Source organism: Microcaecilia unicolor, chromosome 3, assembly GCF_901765095.1.
Source record: "Microcaecilia unicolor chromosome 3, aMicUni1.1, whole genome shotgun sequence".
Classification (NCBI taxonomy): Eukaryota; Metazoa; Chordata; class Amphibia; order Gymnophiona; family Siphonopidae; genus Microcaecilia; species Microcaecilia unicolor.
The window spans coordinates 163,945,937-163,958,381 of record NC_044033.1 but is presented as its reverse complement, the minus strand read 5'-3'; the positions used below and the strand labels follow the sequence as shown (position 1 = coordinate 163,958,381).

The window sequence follows — 12,445 nt, the reverse complement described above, 5'->3', positions numbered from 1 at the left end:
GCTGAAAATGGACGTGCAATTTTGCCGCACGTCCATTTTGGGTCTGAGACCTTACTGCTAGCCATTGATGTAGCGGTAAAGACTCATGCGGTACCCGGGCGGTAATGACCTATGTGCGACAAATGCCACTTGGTGAGTGTCCATTACACACGTCCAAAAATAAAAAATATTTTTCAGACGCGCGTATCGGATGTGCACCAAAAATGAAATTACCACAAAAGCCACATGGTAGTCAGGCGGTAACTCCATTTTGGCATGCATTGGGTGCGCGTAGATACTTACACAGCTTAGTAAAAGGGCCCCAAGGTTTTTTAACCTCTTTTAAGCTCTCAAAAAGTACAAAAATGAAAGTTATTTCACTTTGGGTTTGTCACGAAACGCCTAGCTACTCGCCTGGGACTACCCCATGGCCACTTAGAGGGTCTATCTCCAGCACAGCTCAGGTCCACATGCCACTTGTGCTCTACATTAGCACCCTCCTTCCACTGACTGGGTCACAACTGCCTCTGGGCAAGTCTCCCACTCTCAAGTTATCTCCAGTGATTTCTAGGTAACTAGAGGCCACACTCCAAGTGGTCCCACAGTTCCCAGAAAGTACTAACAGACCCAGCACACAAACACCAGGATTCTTTATCAGTCTAGACAAGCAGAGGCAATAAACTAAAAGGAATGTTTATTGTCTGAAAAATTAGAACAATGAACAGAAAAAGGTGCAATCAGCAGAAAAATAACAGGTAACTGAAATATGGATCAATTATAACACTAACTAAACATTTGTATACTCTCTAAGTAGTACCTGGGAAGATCAGGACATATAACTGTGCACAGAGCCACAGCAAAGAGATCCTAATCTCTTTTCTTCCTGGCTAAGACTGGAGCAAAAGCCAGTAGCTCCTGGGTAACTTCAAACTCCAGGCCAATCAGAGCCCAGAACAACAACATTTGAAAATAGCTAGCTACATCATTGCAGGCACTTCCCCTTTTTCTGTGTTAACTAAAGAAGAAAAAGCCATGCACCACCTGCTGGCCAAACTAGAGAAATACATTGCAGGAAAATATCAAAACAATTCTCACAGGGTCCTTGTGTAATTTTTTATAATCCAGTACTTACCCATGCTAGTGGAGGCAAATATACATGCGTGTTTCAAGATTGGCACTTGCACATGAAGTCACTGGTATTTACATGTGTAAAGCCTTTGTGATGGCATGAACATGTTTACATGTGAAATGGCTGTTGCTGATGAACATAGTGGCAAATACATGTGTGTTTGCCAGTATGCTTTTACAAAAGGTTGTGCAGTCAACAGAGCCTTTAGGGGAATTGGGAATGCTGCTATTTGGACATCCCAATTCCAACCTAGATGTCCTGTGCTGAACGGGGCTTCAGATTGCTCTTACAAGAGCACTGTTTTAGAAATATATTCACTTTGTAAATGTTACATATACATATTATACTCTACTTATAAATATATTTTCTTTTTCCTATGTTATTCATATATGATTAATCAACTATAACAGATCCTATAACTGCATCATGATAGTCATCTTACCCTACTCAAAAGCTCATCTATCTCTGTGACAAGGGTGTCAAGATTTCTTTGTGCCAGCAGAATCAGCCTCTCTGGAGCTCGCTGAGGTGACAATAAATGCTGAAAAAGAAAGATGGTAATCAATCTGTATTAAGGTAGGTACTAGTAATCAGAAAAATAATAAAGAAAAGAGTTAAAACACCTGTACAGTAAAGGATGTGCAATGACTGTAGGTGTCAGACATCGGTAACATCCGTTGGAACCTTTACCATGCAATAGGACTGTTTCATGTCACCTTTATCTGGTTTTAGATACTGTGATATAAATATGCCCGATTGCAGATCGACTTACTATTAAACAAAACAAGACAAAAGATCTGCTGTCAAAAAAATGACTAATAGCCAATAATGCACTGCAGTAGCGGAAAAAGCCTCAAAAAGCTTCTGGGTCTTGAATTGACTTAAAGAAGCTATGACGGGTCAAAGGACCTCACTTTCATCACAGGCATAAAAAACGCTACTGTAATTTTGCTTATACTCAACTTATGATCATCTATGATTTATATTTTATATAAACACCACACTTATCTTTGCGGTGGGTGCTTGTAGCGTGAACATACTGGTTTCTTCTCTCTCAACAAGTGCGGGGCCGACGATGGCCAGCGTTTCGCAAGGCTGCTTCAGGGCCTCTAACGCACTATCTAAGGCACCTTATACCCTTGCATTGGCTTTGCAGGCCATCCATCGGTGAGTTGAAGCTGAGCCACACCTGAGTCATGCAGCAAGTCAACCAATATGTCAGCGTTGGAAAAACAGCACTAAACAACGCTGACATATTGGTTGACTTGCTGCATGACTCAGGTGTGGCTCAGCTTCAACTCACCGATGGATGGCCTGCAAAGCCAATGCAAGGGTATAAGGTGCCTTAGATAGTGCGTTAGAGGCCCTGAAGCAGCCTTGCGAAACGCTGGCCATCATCGGCCCCGCACTTGTTGAGAGAGAAGAAACCAGTATGTTCATGCTACAAGCACCCACCGCAAAGATAAGTGTGGTGTTTATATAAAATATAAATCATAGATGATCATAAGTTGAGTATAAGCAAAATTACAGTAGCGTTTTTTTATGCCTGTGATGAAAGTGAGGTCCTTTGACCCGTCATAGTTTCTTTAAGTCAATTCAAGACCCAGAAGCTTTTTGAGGCTTTTTCCGCTACTGCAGTGCATTATTGGCTATTAGTCATTTTTTTGACAGCAGATCTTTTGTCTTGTTTAGATACTGTGACGCACAGATTATTTAGTCAGAAGACTTAGCAGTTATAAACTAGTAAGAAGAAAGCAACAGATGACGTTGCTGTGAATCCACACTTTCAGTCCCTTTAATTTATCCATACATTATATAACAACAAAGACACTCATATGTATATGCTGCAGTCAGCATTATTAAATACCAGCTATAGCAGTTAAATATTTTACATATGTTCAGCGCCATTATCTGCAGAAGGGGCTTTACTGAATATACATAAACAGCAGTGAGTGTCATCGTTATACAGATAACCAGAGATATTCAGCCACTATCCATATAACTATACAAATATGTTTATGGCAGCCTTTTTTTTAACAATTCTAAATGCCAATTATGGTAAACATACAGGAAATACAGGAATCAAAATCTCTGGTTTTCAAAAATAAGGAGGAAAAGACCTCATTAAGACCTTAATCAACCATATTGGGGCTCATAGCCACCTTTCAATGTGATCGGTCAAAAAAAGTCATCATTGATGTAGAAAAACCTCCCAAAATAAGTTGTCAGGTAGATCAAAATTTCTCTAATCGTCAATCTAATTTTCTACCAAACACAAAAAAGTAACCGCTATAGGCAGATTTCTGCAGTTTCTCTCTCTCTCTCTCTGCCCCCTCTTTTCGGCCCCCAGTTCCAGCCCATTATCCCACCTGCCCCTAGTTCCAGTTCTAGCCCCAGGCCACATCTCCCACCTGCCCCCCTTTTCAGCCCCCAGTTTCAACCCCAGCCCTTTTCTCCCACCAGTCCTGAGTTCCAGCCCCAGCCCCATTCTCCCATCTGCCCCAGGCATGGTCCCATTCTCCCTACTGCCCCCTTCTCAGACCCCAGTTCCAGCTCCAGGCCCATTCTCTCATCTGAACCCCCCCCTCCCAGACCCAGTCCCCTTCTCCCATCTGAGCCCTCCTCCCAGACCCAGTCCCCTTCTCCCATCTGAGCCCCCCAGACCCAATCCTAGTCCCCTTCTCACATCTGAGCCCCCCCAGACCCAGTCCCCTTCTCCCATCTGAGCCTCCCCCCTCCCCGACCCAGTCCCCATCTGCCTACCAGCTCCGTCGACAGACGACCCTCTTTTCCTGCCACCTGGCCGGCACCCAGTCTTTAAAACAAATCTGTTAAGCGCCTCACGTCTGCTCTGCTGTAAATGAAGCAAATCGCCTCATCGCGTTGGCCCTTCCCTCACTGTGTCCCGCCCTCGCAGAAATAGGAAGTTACATCAGAGGGCGGGACACTGAGAGAAGGGCCGACGCGACGAGGCAATTTGCTTCATTTACAGCAGAGCAGACGCAATGCGCTTCACAGATTTGTTTTAAACGCTGGGTGCCGGCCGGGTGGCAGAAGAAAAGGATAGTCTGTCGACGGAGCTGGTGGTAGGCAGGTGGGGACTGTGGTGCCAGCGGAGCACCCCTCCCCCCCACCTGCTGACACCCAGGGCGGACCGCCCCCACCGCCTCACCCTTGGTACGCCACTGACTAGGAATAGGGGGCGTGCGATGAAGCAACAAAGTAGTAAATTGAAAATGAAATGGAGGAAATTTTTCTTCACTCAACATGTAGTTAAAACTCTGGAATTCATTGCCAGAGAATGTGGTAAAGGCAGTTAGCTTAGCAGAGTTTAAAAAAAGGTTTGGACGGCTTCCTAAAGGAAAAGTCCATAGACCATTATTAAATTGGACTTAGGGAAAATCCACTATTTATGGGATAAGCAGCATAAAATGTTTTGTACTTTTTTGGGGTCTTGCCAGGTATTTGTGACCTGGATTGGCCACTGTTGGAAACAGGATACTGGGATTGATGGACCTTTGGTCTGTCCCAGTATGGCAATACTTATGTAGTTTTTGCATGAAGGGTATGATGTGATATCTGCAAAAGGCTGGTGTAAATGCTTGCAACCAACTAATGGCAGTTGGGCGTGCAAATGCAGGTATTATATAACATTGCGCTTAGATTCTGAGAATACCCCTTACCTGCTCATGCCCTTCCCATTGGCACATCCCTCTTTGGAGTTGCATGCTATGAAAATTAGGTGCACAAGTTATAGAGTAGGTCTGTGTGTAACTCCTAATAACTGCTAATTAAGCACTTGTTAACAACAATTATTATCACCAATTAAGCCAATTACCTTGAGCATAGATCTTGGATCCACAAATTCTCCCGGATTCTATATAGTGCACCTAGAGATCAGCTCCAATATCGGTGCAGATTCTATAACAATTTGCGTAACTTAACAACCTTAACAAGCTAATGAGCACTGATAACAGCACTTAAGCAATAATGAGCACTAATTGGCACTGATTAGAATTTATGTACACAACTCAAAAAGAGTATTCTGTAACGAAGTGCGGCAAACGTCTAACATGTGCAGGCAAAAGAGGGCATGGTTATAGGTGGGGACATGGGCATTCCAAAATTTATGTGCATAGTTATTGAATATGGCCCAGTGTGCCTAACTCTATGTGCAGGGATTTATGCCAGGTTTTCATTGGTGTAAATGGATGCGTGTAGATTTAAGCGCTGATATATCAACTAAATGTATTCTTTATACTGCGCCTAAATCTAGGCATCGATTATAGAATATGCTTATTTGGCATTGATTTCAGCGCCAATTTTTTTAGATGCCATATAGAGAATCTCCCCCATAATGGCTAAGAATCGGTAGCTGTCAAATGGAATGCTCACACTCTGCCTTTGCTTTTCACCGGCAGACGATAAAGGAACTCAAGTCTGAGGAGCAAATCATCCTGCCACAAGATGTCCTAAGCAGGGCTTGTCCCTGCCTCTTAGTGGACAAAAGCAAGAATGATTGTGCAGTTGCCACATCCCCAGTGAAGAGTAATACCCTTCAGGCCTGGCTGAATCTATATGCTAGGGCAGAAGCAGTCAAAATGCTACTACAAGCTTTTCTGATTCATTCATGGGTAAGCTAGATGGCCCATGAGCATCCAATTTATCTTCCATAAGACTCCTTGAAAAGGTGGCAGCAGCAAAGCTGAGCAGCAAAATCAAAATGAGGCACATTTAGGGTTACCATATGGCTCCAGAAAAAGGAGGACAGATTAAGCCAGTCTGGGTTTTTACTTCCATTGCTTTCAATGGAAGCAAAACCCAGACTGGATCAATGTGTCCTCCTTTTTCTGGAGCCATATGGTAACCCTAGGCACATTGTGACTCCATTCAATGCCCCTCCTTTTTGATAAATGAGAATCTCCTCATTGACAGTTATTTCCAAACCTGGAAGGCTGGGGATTATCGAGGTCATCAGTTAATGACTCTGTGCTGAAACATCTATGTTCAGTTCGTTATGCATCCTTTGATGCAGCTGTAGCCTTAGTTCGAAGAATGAGACTAGAGACATTGATGACCAAAGCAGTCATCAAGTCCACTTTCAGGCTGCTTCTGGAACACTCAGATAGTTTTCCATTGCTGGGATTTTGATTCTGAGACAGGTTCTACTTCAATAAGAGTAAGCTAATGGGATACTCCATTTAATGTTTGAAATGTTCAACACGTCTGCATTGGCCAGCCACTAGGATGGTACACCATGAACACATGATGTATTACATAAGTTGATTTTCTGTTCATGGTATGGTGGCATTGGAGGACAGTGGGTGGCTACTCAGATCCTTCTTGAAATTAGCAGCATGGTTTGGGGGTGCCCATTTCTAGTGGTAAAACTGAAGGCTCTGCTATCTCAATTTCATTTATAGGGATCAAGATGGATTTATTAGTAACCCTTTGTGATTACCACTAGGGAAATGGATTGTGGGGAATAGGGTGGGTTCACAATTTATCAGAAATGACTCAAAGGTGGGCCAGGAAGGGTTGATTAGAATTGATAGTTAACATCTTGCAGGTGTTGGCTTGGACCTATTTAATAATGAGGTTCAGGACAATGTCAATCACATACTAGGATTGTGAATCTGAGATAACTCCACTTTATTTGTGTGTGTATGTGTGTATGTGTGGTGGGGGGGGGGGGGGGAGTGGTCTAGCTATGCACCACACATGTGGCAGAAATCTGTGCCAGTTAGTAGAGGAAGCCCATGGGAAGTCTAACTGAAAGCCTGCCCAGAAAGGCCATTGGCACTGTAGAGGTATGTTATCCTGAATGAAGCCATTTATTCTCAGGCACCCTCTGGAAAAGTGGAGAGCTTCAGAAAGGGGATGGGGGGTGGGCTGTATACAAAGAGGACCCAGTGGAGATAAGGAGTGGCCATGCTGGGGTTGGGGGCCAGCTATAACATTCACTTCAAAAGGCAAGCCCGGGGGATACACTTTTTTTTTTTTGGGGGGGGGGGGGTTGGTTGGGCTTATTGACTTTGATCGGGTTGTATGTTAACAGATGAAGTTGTGGCCCTCTTCAATTCCAGTTGCTACATCTTGTCGCATCATTTTCTTTTGTGGGGAGGGTGAAGGATGAGGGTGTGAAAGTCAGGAGGGATGAAAGGGGTCAACTCTCAAGGGCCTATGTTAAAAACACTGGACAGCTTTACAGAAAGAATTGAGTAGCAAGTCTTCTAAATAGTGTGGATGCCTCTTTGACAACTAGATCTCCTTATATCAATACACAATGTATTTACCTTCAATTCCTGAGTCTCATTTTCATAGGTGAACAGTAATTTATAAGGAGGTAGAAGTGGGCCAGTAAGATTGACACTCATAGTCATCTGGTTTAGGCGATCCAGATCATTCAGAAGGAGTCCTGTGCATTCGTCATCACAAACTATGAAATACAGAAGAAAAAAAATGTGTATTTATTGGTACTAATATCCCACATTATCTGGAATTAAAAACCAGTTTAATATGGCTAACACATTAACCAGAGAGAGCACAATGATAGTATTATAGATACAGATAGATGATAAGAATGAGCAGGATACATCAAAGAGAAACTGATAATAGAATAACAATATTAGATTTAGTATTGGATTACAACTTCATTGAGTGGTTAAGACAAAAATTTATTGAATAGGAAGGTTTTCAAAAATTTACGGAAGGTTAAGTAGTTACTGATCAGTACTTCCCTAGGGATGGAATTTCACCATTTAGTTTTAGCCAATGTGGATTTGTATTTGATGTTTTTGTAGCAGGGAAAATGTAACAAGAGATAGTTTCTTGTGCCTGGTATGGCATTGCTACATATTAAAGGAAAATGTTTAGCTGTCATGGCCTAATCAACCCTTTGCCCCATAGGGCTCTGCATTAGGAAGCTTGGTGGAAGGGAGATAGGGATGAAGGTCAGTTTGCTTGTTCCCCCCGCCCAACAACCGAAAATGTATTCTCATGACCCTGGGTTAAACAATAGCTAAAAAATAAAACCTATGAAAGTTTATACCACTAATTAATTCACCAATAAAGTATGTTACTGGAAAGAACTATGGACATACACATTAAAGCAGAGATCAGTAAAGATCTTAAACCTGAAACCTAGTAAAATAGACATGCTATTCCTATCCCTTGTTTTTTTGCATTGTCCTTCTCCCAAACCTCTATAAGTGAAACTTTGCTAAGGTTGCTAATTAACAGCAAGCATGCTCATTATATTACAAGATGCCTTTGTCTATACATAACAGAGATAATTGTAGGGTGTTAGGCACCCTAAGAGGGGCATAATTGAACGGGGTGCCCAAGTTTTCCTGGGGCCGTCCTTGCAGGATGGCTCCGTGAAGGGGCAGGGATACCCGTATTATCAAAACAAGATGGGCGTCCATCTTTCATTTCGTTTCGATAATACGGTCAGGGACGCCCAAATCTCAACATTTAGGTCGACCTTAGAGATGGTCGTCCTTAGAGATGGACATCCCTGGTTTTCGGCAATAATGGAAACCAAGGACGCCCATCTCAGAAACTACCAAATCCAAGCCATTTGGTTGTGGGAGGAGCCAGCATTCGTAGTGCACTGGTCCCCCTCACATGCCAGGACACCAACCGGGCACCCTAGGGGGCACTGCAAGGGACTTCAGAAATTGCTCCCAGGTGCATAGCTCCCTTACCTTGGGTGCTGAGCCCCCCAACCCCCCCAAAAAAACCCTACTCCCCACAACTGTACACCACTACCATAGCCCTAAGGGGTGAAGGGGTGCACCTACATGTGGATACAGTGGGTTTGAAAATACAGCTCACTGTTGACCCACAAGTTTTTAACTTTTCTTAGGTATCCAGATAATTTATTCGTGGGTTTTATTTTGGGGTAGAAAGTGATCTTGTATTTTGCTCCCTACAGTAGATAATCCCTTTTTATTTTTATTTCTCCTGTGCTATACTGCTTACAGAGAATGTGATTTCTCAGTGTTTCCTTCACTAATTTTGGTCCTTTATTCTGTAATTGGTGAGGATTGGTCGGTGTTCTTTGAGTGGCCAAGGTGAGAGATTCTGATGGCTTGTAATTTGTGCGTAGATCCATAAGTCTGATTTGTCTGGCTTTTCCAATAGAAAGCATATTGTGGTTCTGTATATTCATTGCTGCCTTTTTAAAGGTACAGTTACTGATATTTGTGTGTTCAGAATTGGTGCTGTTAAGCTTGCTACATAGGCTCTGAGAAGCTTCTTTACAGGATTTAGTGTTATTTCACAAAGGGCCCCTTTTACAAAGCAGTGGTAAGCCCAACATGGGCTTATCGCTCGCTAAAAAGGAACTACAGCTGGGCAGTCGCAGTAGCCCGGCGGTAGTTCCGACCCCCGGCTTGCTGTCATGTCTAGCGCTACAAAAATATATATTTGTAGCACTGGTGTGTATCTGGCAGTAATCGAGCAGTGCTGCGCACTGCCCGGTTACTGCCGGGTTAGCGCGGGAACCCTTACCTCTACCTCAATGGGTGGTAGTAAGAGCCCCCCCCCCCTCCTGAAATGGCCACTTGGCAAGTGCTTCACTTGCCACAAGGCCATTTCCTCAAAAAAAGACCTACCTTTTACCCGCTGCAGTAAAAGGGGGCCTCGGCGCGTCAAAAACATGTGCCGACGCCAGCACAGACCCCATTTTGCTACAGCTTGGTAAAAGGGGTCCAAAGTAATTTGGCAGAAAATCCTTTATTTGTCTGCTCCTTCGTAAGGAAAAGTGGGTGGAAGGAACACTGTCAGGAACTCCAGGGACTTGAACTGGTTCGTGTCAGCTTCAGAAAGGAGAGAAAGCAGTAGAACCAGAGGAAAGGACAAGAAGAATGATTTTATTAATACAGCTTAATAAGGTATTTTATATTTCTTATAAAGTAAAGTTGAAGGATATGTGCCACTGCAGTAATTATTTTCCAGGATACTGTGATGTGTGTTGAAAGGTTGACTAGACTCAAGTCTACTATAATGGTAAAGTTTAAGTTATGGGATAATGTAACTTTATTTAAAAATGTCAGTGTTTCCAAGGTTTCCATAAATGTGCATTTTGTTTATGTTGATGCAGGACAGACATTTTAGTTAGAAATTCATTATCATGTGCACTCTAAGGCATTATTTAGGAGTATACCAAACACTACTCATGCCTATATGCCTAGTGCCTCTCCATGTTAACTCTGCCCCCCCCCCCCAAAATGTCATGTCTGGCTATACCTCTGGGGTGAGCGCTTACACCTGCCAAAGGCTGGTGTAAATACTGGCACCCAACTAACGGCAGTTAGGCATGCAAATACAGGCATTCTATAACATTGCACCTAATTTCTAGGAACACCTCTGACCCACCTATGCCCCTCCCATGGCAATGCCCCCTTTGGAGTTGTGCGCTATGAAATTTAGGTGCACACTAGCATAACTCCTAATTATGCGTAGATGTGTGATCCATGCACAAACTCGAGCACCCAACATTGGGCAACCTTTACTGAATCCATCCCAAAGTGCTTGCTTTTATGCACATGTAGCCTTCCCAAGGGCAGAGAATGGGTATACCAGGAGCAGGATTTGTACTATTATATAGATTTCATCCTATACACACAAGTGTGCCAATTTCTACTGACATACATATGCACAAAGTTATGCCTGCCTCAGAACAGGGTAACCTTGTCCAGCAGCTCTGGGGGGGGGGGGGGGATTTCAGGAAGGCACCCTGGCATATGTTCCCTTTATACAATGCTGTAGGTGCAACATTTCTGCCTGGACGCCTAATAACATTCCTAAATGTATTTATGTTTATCTCTGGACTATATTTGGTTCACATAAATCCCATATTGGTTTCCAGCATTTCTCATGCTCTAGGTGAGGATAATGTTCTTGTTTTCTTCAGTTGGAGAATGGTGACCAAGGTATCACTAGTGCTCTTGTCCATAAGCTTTACTTTCAGCGTCTCCTAATATGAGAAGCTATTAGTGTTGGGAAGTGAGAGAGGGGCTGGGGGAGGAAGTGAAGCAAATTTAAACTGAATCAATTAACCATGGCAGGAAAATATTTGGGCAGATTATCAAAGCATGGAAATTCTAAATGAATAAATAACTCTCTGGGGATAATGATGGCGCATGTGGTATGAATTAACACTTGTCTAATAACCGTGATGAATGTAGAATCTCATTGAGGAAGAAGCACAGTCCAGCACAAGGCATGGGGCTAGACAATGCCTGTATTGCATAAATATGAAATAGAAGGGAGCAGTAGCAATATTTCAATACGATGATTATGTTTTGCATGACTAAACATTTCTAAGGCTTGGTAATAAACCTGTCAGGATAAATTTGTATCTCACATTAAATTCAACTCTTAATTCCATTTGTTGCAGTGTTGCTTCCTTGTATAGGTAAATCATGCAGTCCATATAAAATCTCTGGGTTAGCAATTAACAGCGATTTCACTGCAAATTCCCATGCAAACTGACTGCACTGCACAACACAACACATTGTTTTCACTTACCATCAGTAAAATCCACCTCAGAAATGGGAACATGTGAAAAACACTCGAAAAGCATTAATAACTACATAAAAGGACATGCTGATACAAGTAGCTACAGATGGAGGAATTTTCAGAACAAGGTCACTAAATACAAATTGACCATTGAACAAAGCCACAGGACATGTGCACATTTTCTGGTCACTCTGCATTTTCCCAACGTTCCAGGGGGAACCTTTAACAAGGCTGTGGTAGAAAATGGCCTTAGGGTGCCCTTACCTGGGTTTTTCCTGCACACTAAGGCCGTTGCTACCACAGATGGAAAATGGCAGATTTTCCATTTTCCTAATTAATGGCCATACGCTAATGCGGAGAGCCCCGTTGGGTAAAGCAACAGCTAAGTGACTTCATATACATTTAATTGTTGTATATCACGGTGCAGCCTTTGACAATATGCATAACACTAAAAAAATAAAACTTGAAGAAACAGAAGAAATTATTGAGTGTAGATAGAAGATTGATTAAATTAAAAATATGGAGGGTTTTTGACCAATGATAATATCGGAGTCTGTGATGTGCCAGCACTAAGATTTGATACTTGCTTCTGAGCTGAGACTTTTGAGGTCTTTTTCCTTCTTTCATTAATTAAATTAATATTTTTTTGGAATTTATGATTCACAGTGAATTGATAATTGTATTAACCTTACTCTTCAGCTCTGGATGTTGTTGACACAAACATATTTGATGAAGTTGTGTGTAAAAAAGTTTTTGAACGCTGCCATTAGTGCACGGGCGTTATCAAACATTTTTTGTAAGCGGTAA

The 12,445-nt window shown here is 42.6% G+C and overlaps 1 protein-coding gene across 1 annotated transcript in view; it reads right to left on the bottom strand.

The window, feature by feature from the left end:
* LAMA2 (laminin subunit alpha 2) overlaps positions 1-12,445 on the bottom strand; it is a 1,107,608-nt gene that overhangs the window by 272,740 nt on the left and 822,423 nt on the right. Inside the window, exons 34-35 of the mRNA XM_030196530.1 lie at positions 7,405-7,547; positions 1,551-1,649 (exon numbers count right to left, since the gene is read on the bottom strand). Of these exons, the coding sequence (XP_030052390.1) occupies positions 1,551-1,649; positions 7,405-7,547 (242 nt within the window). The remainder of the gene's footprint in view (positions 1-1,550; positions 1,650-7,404; positions 7,548-12,445) is intronic.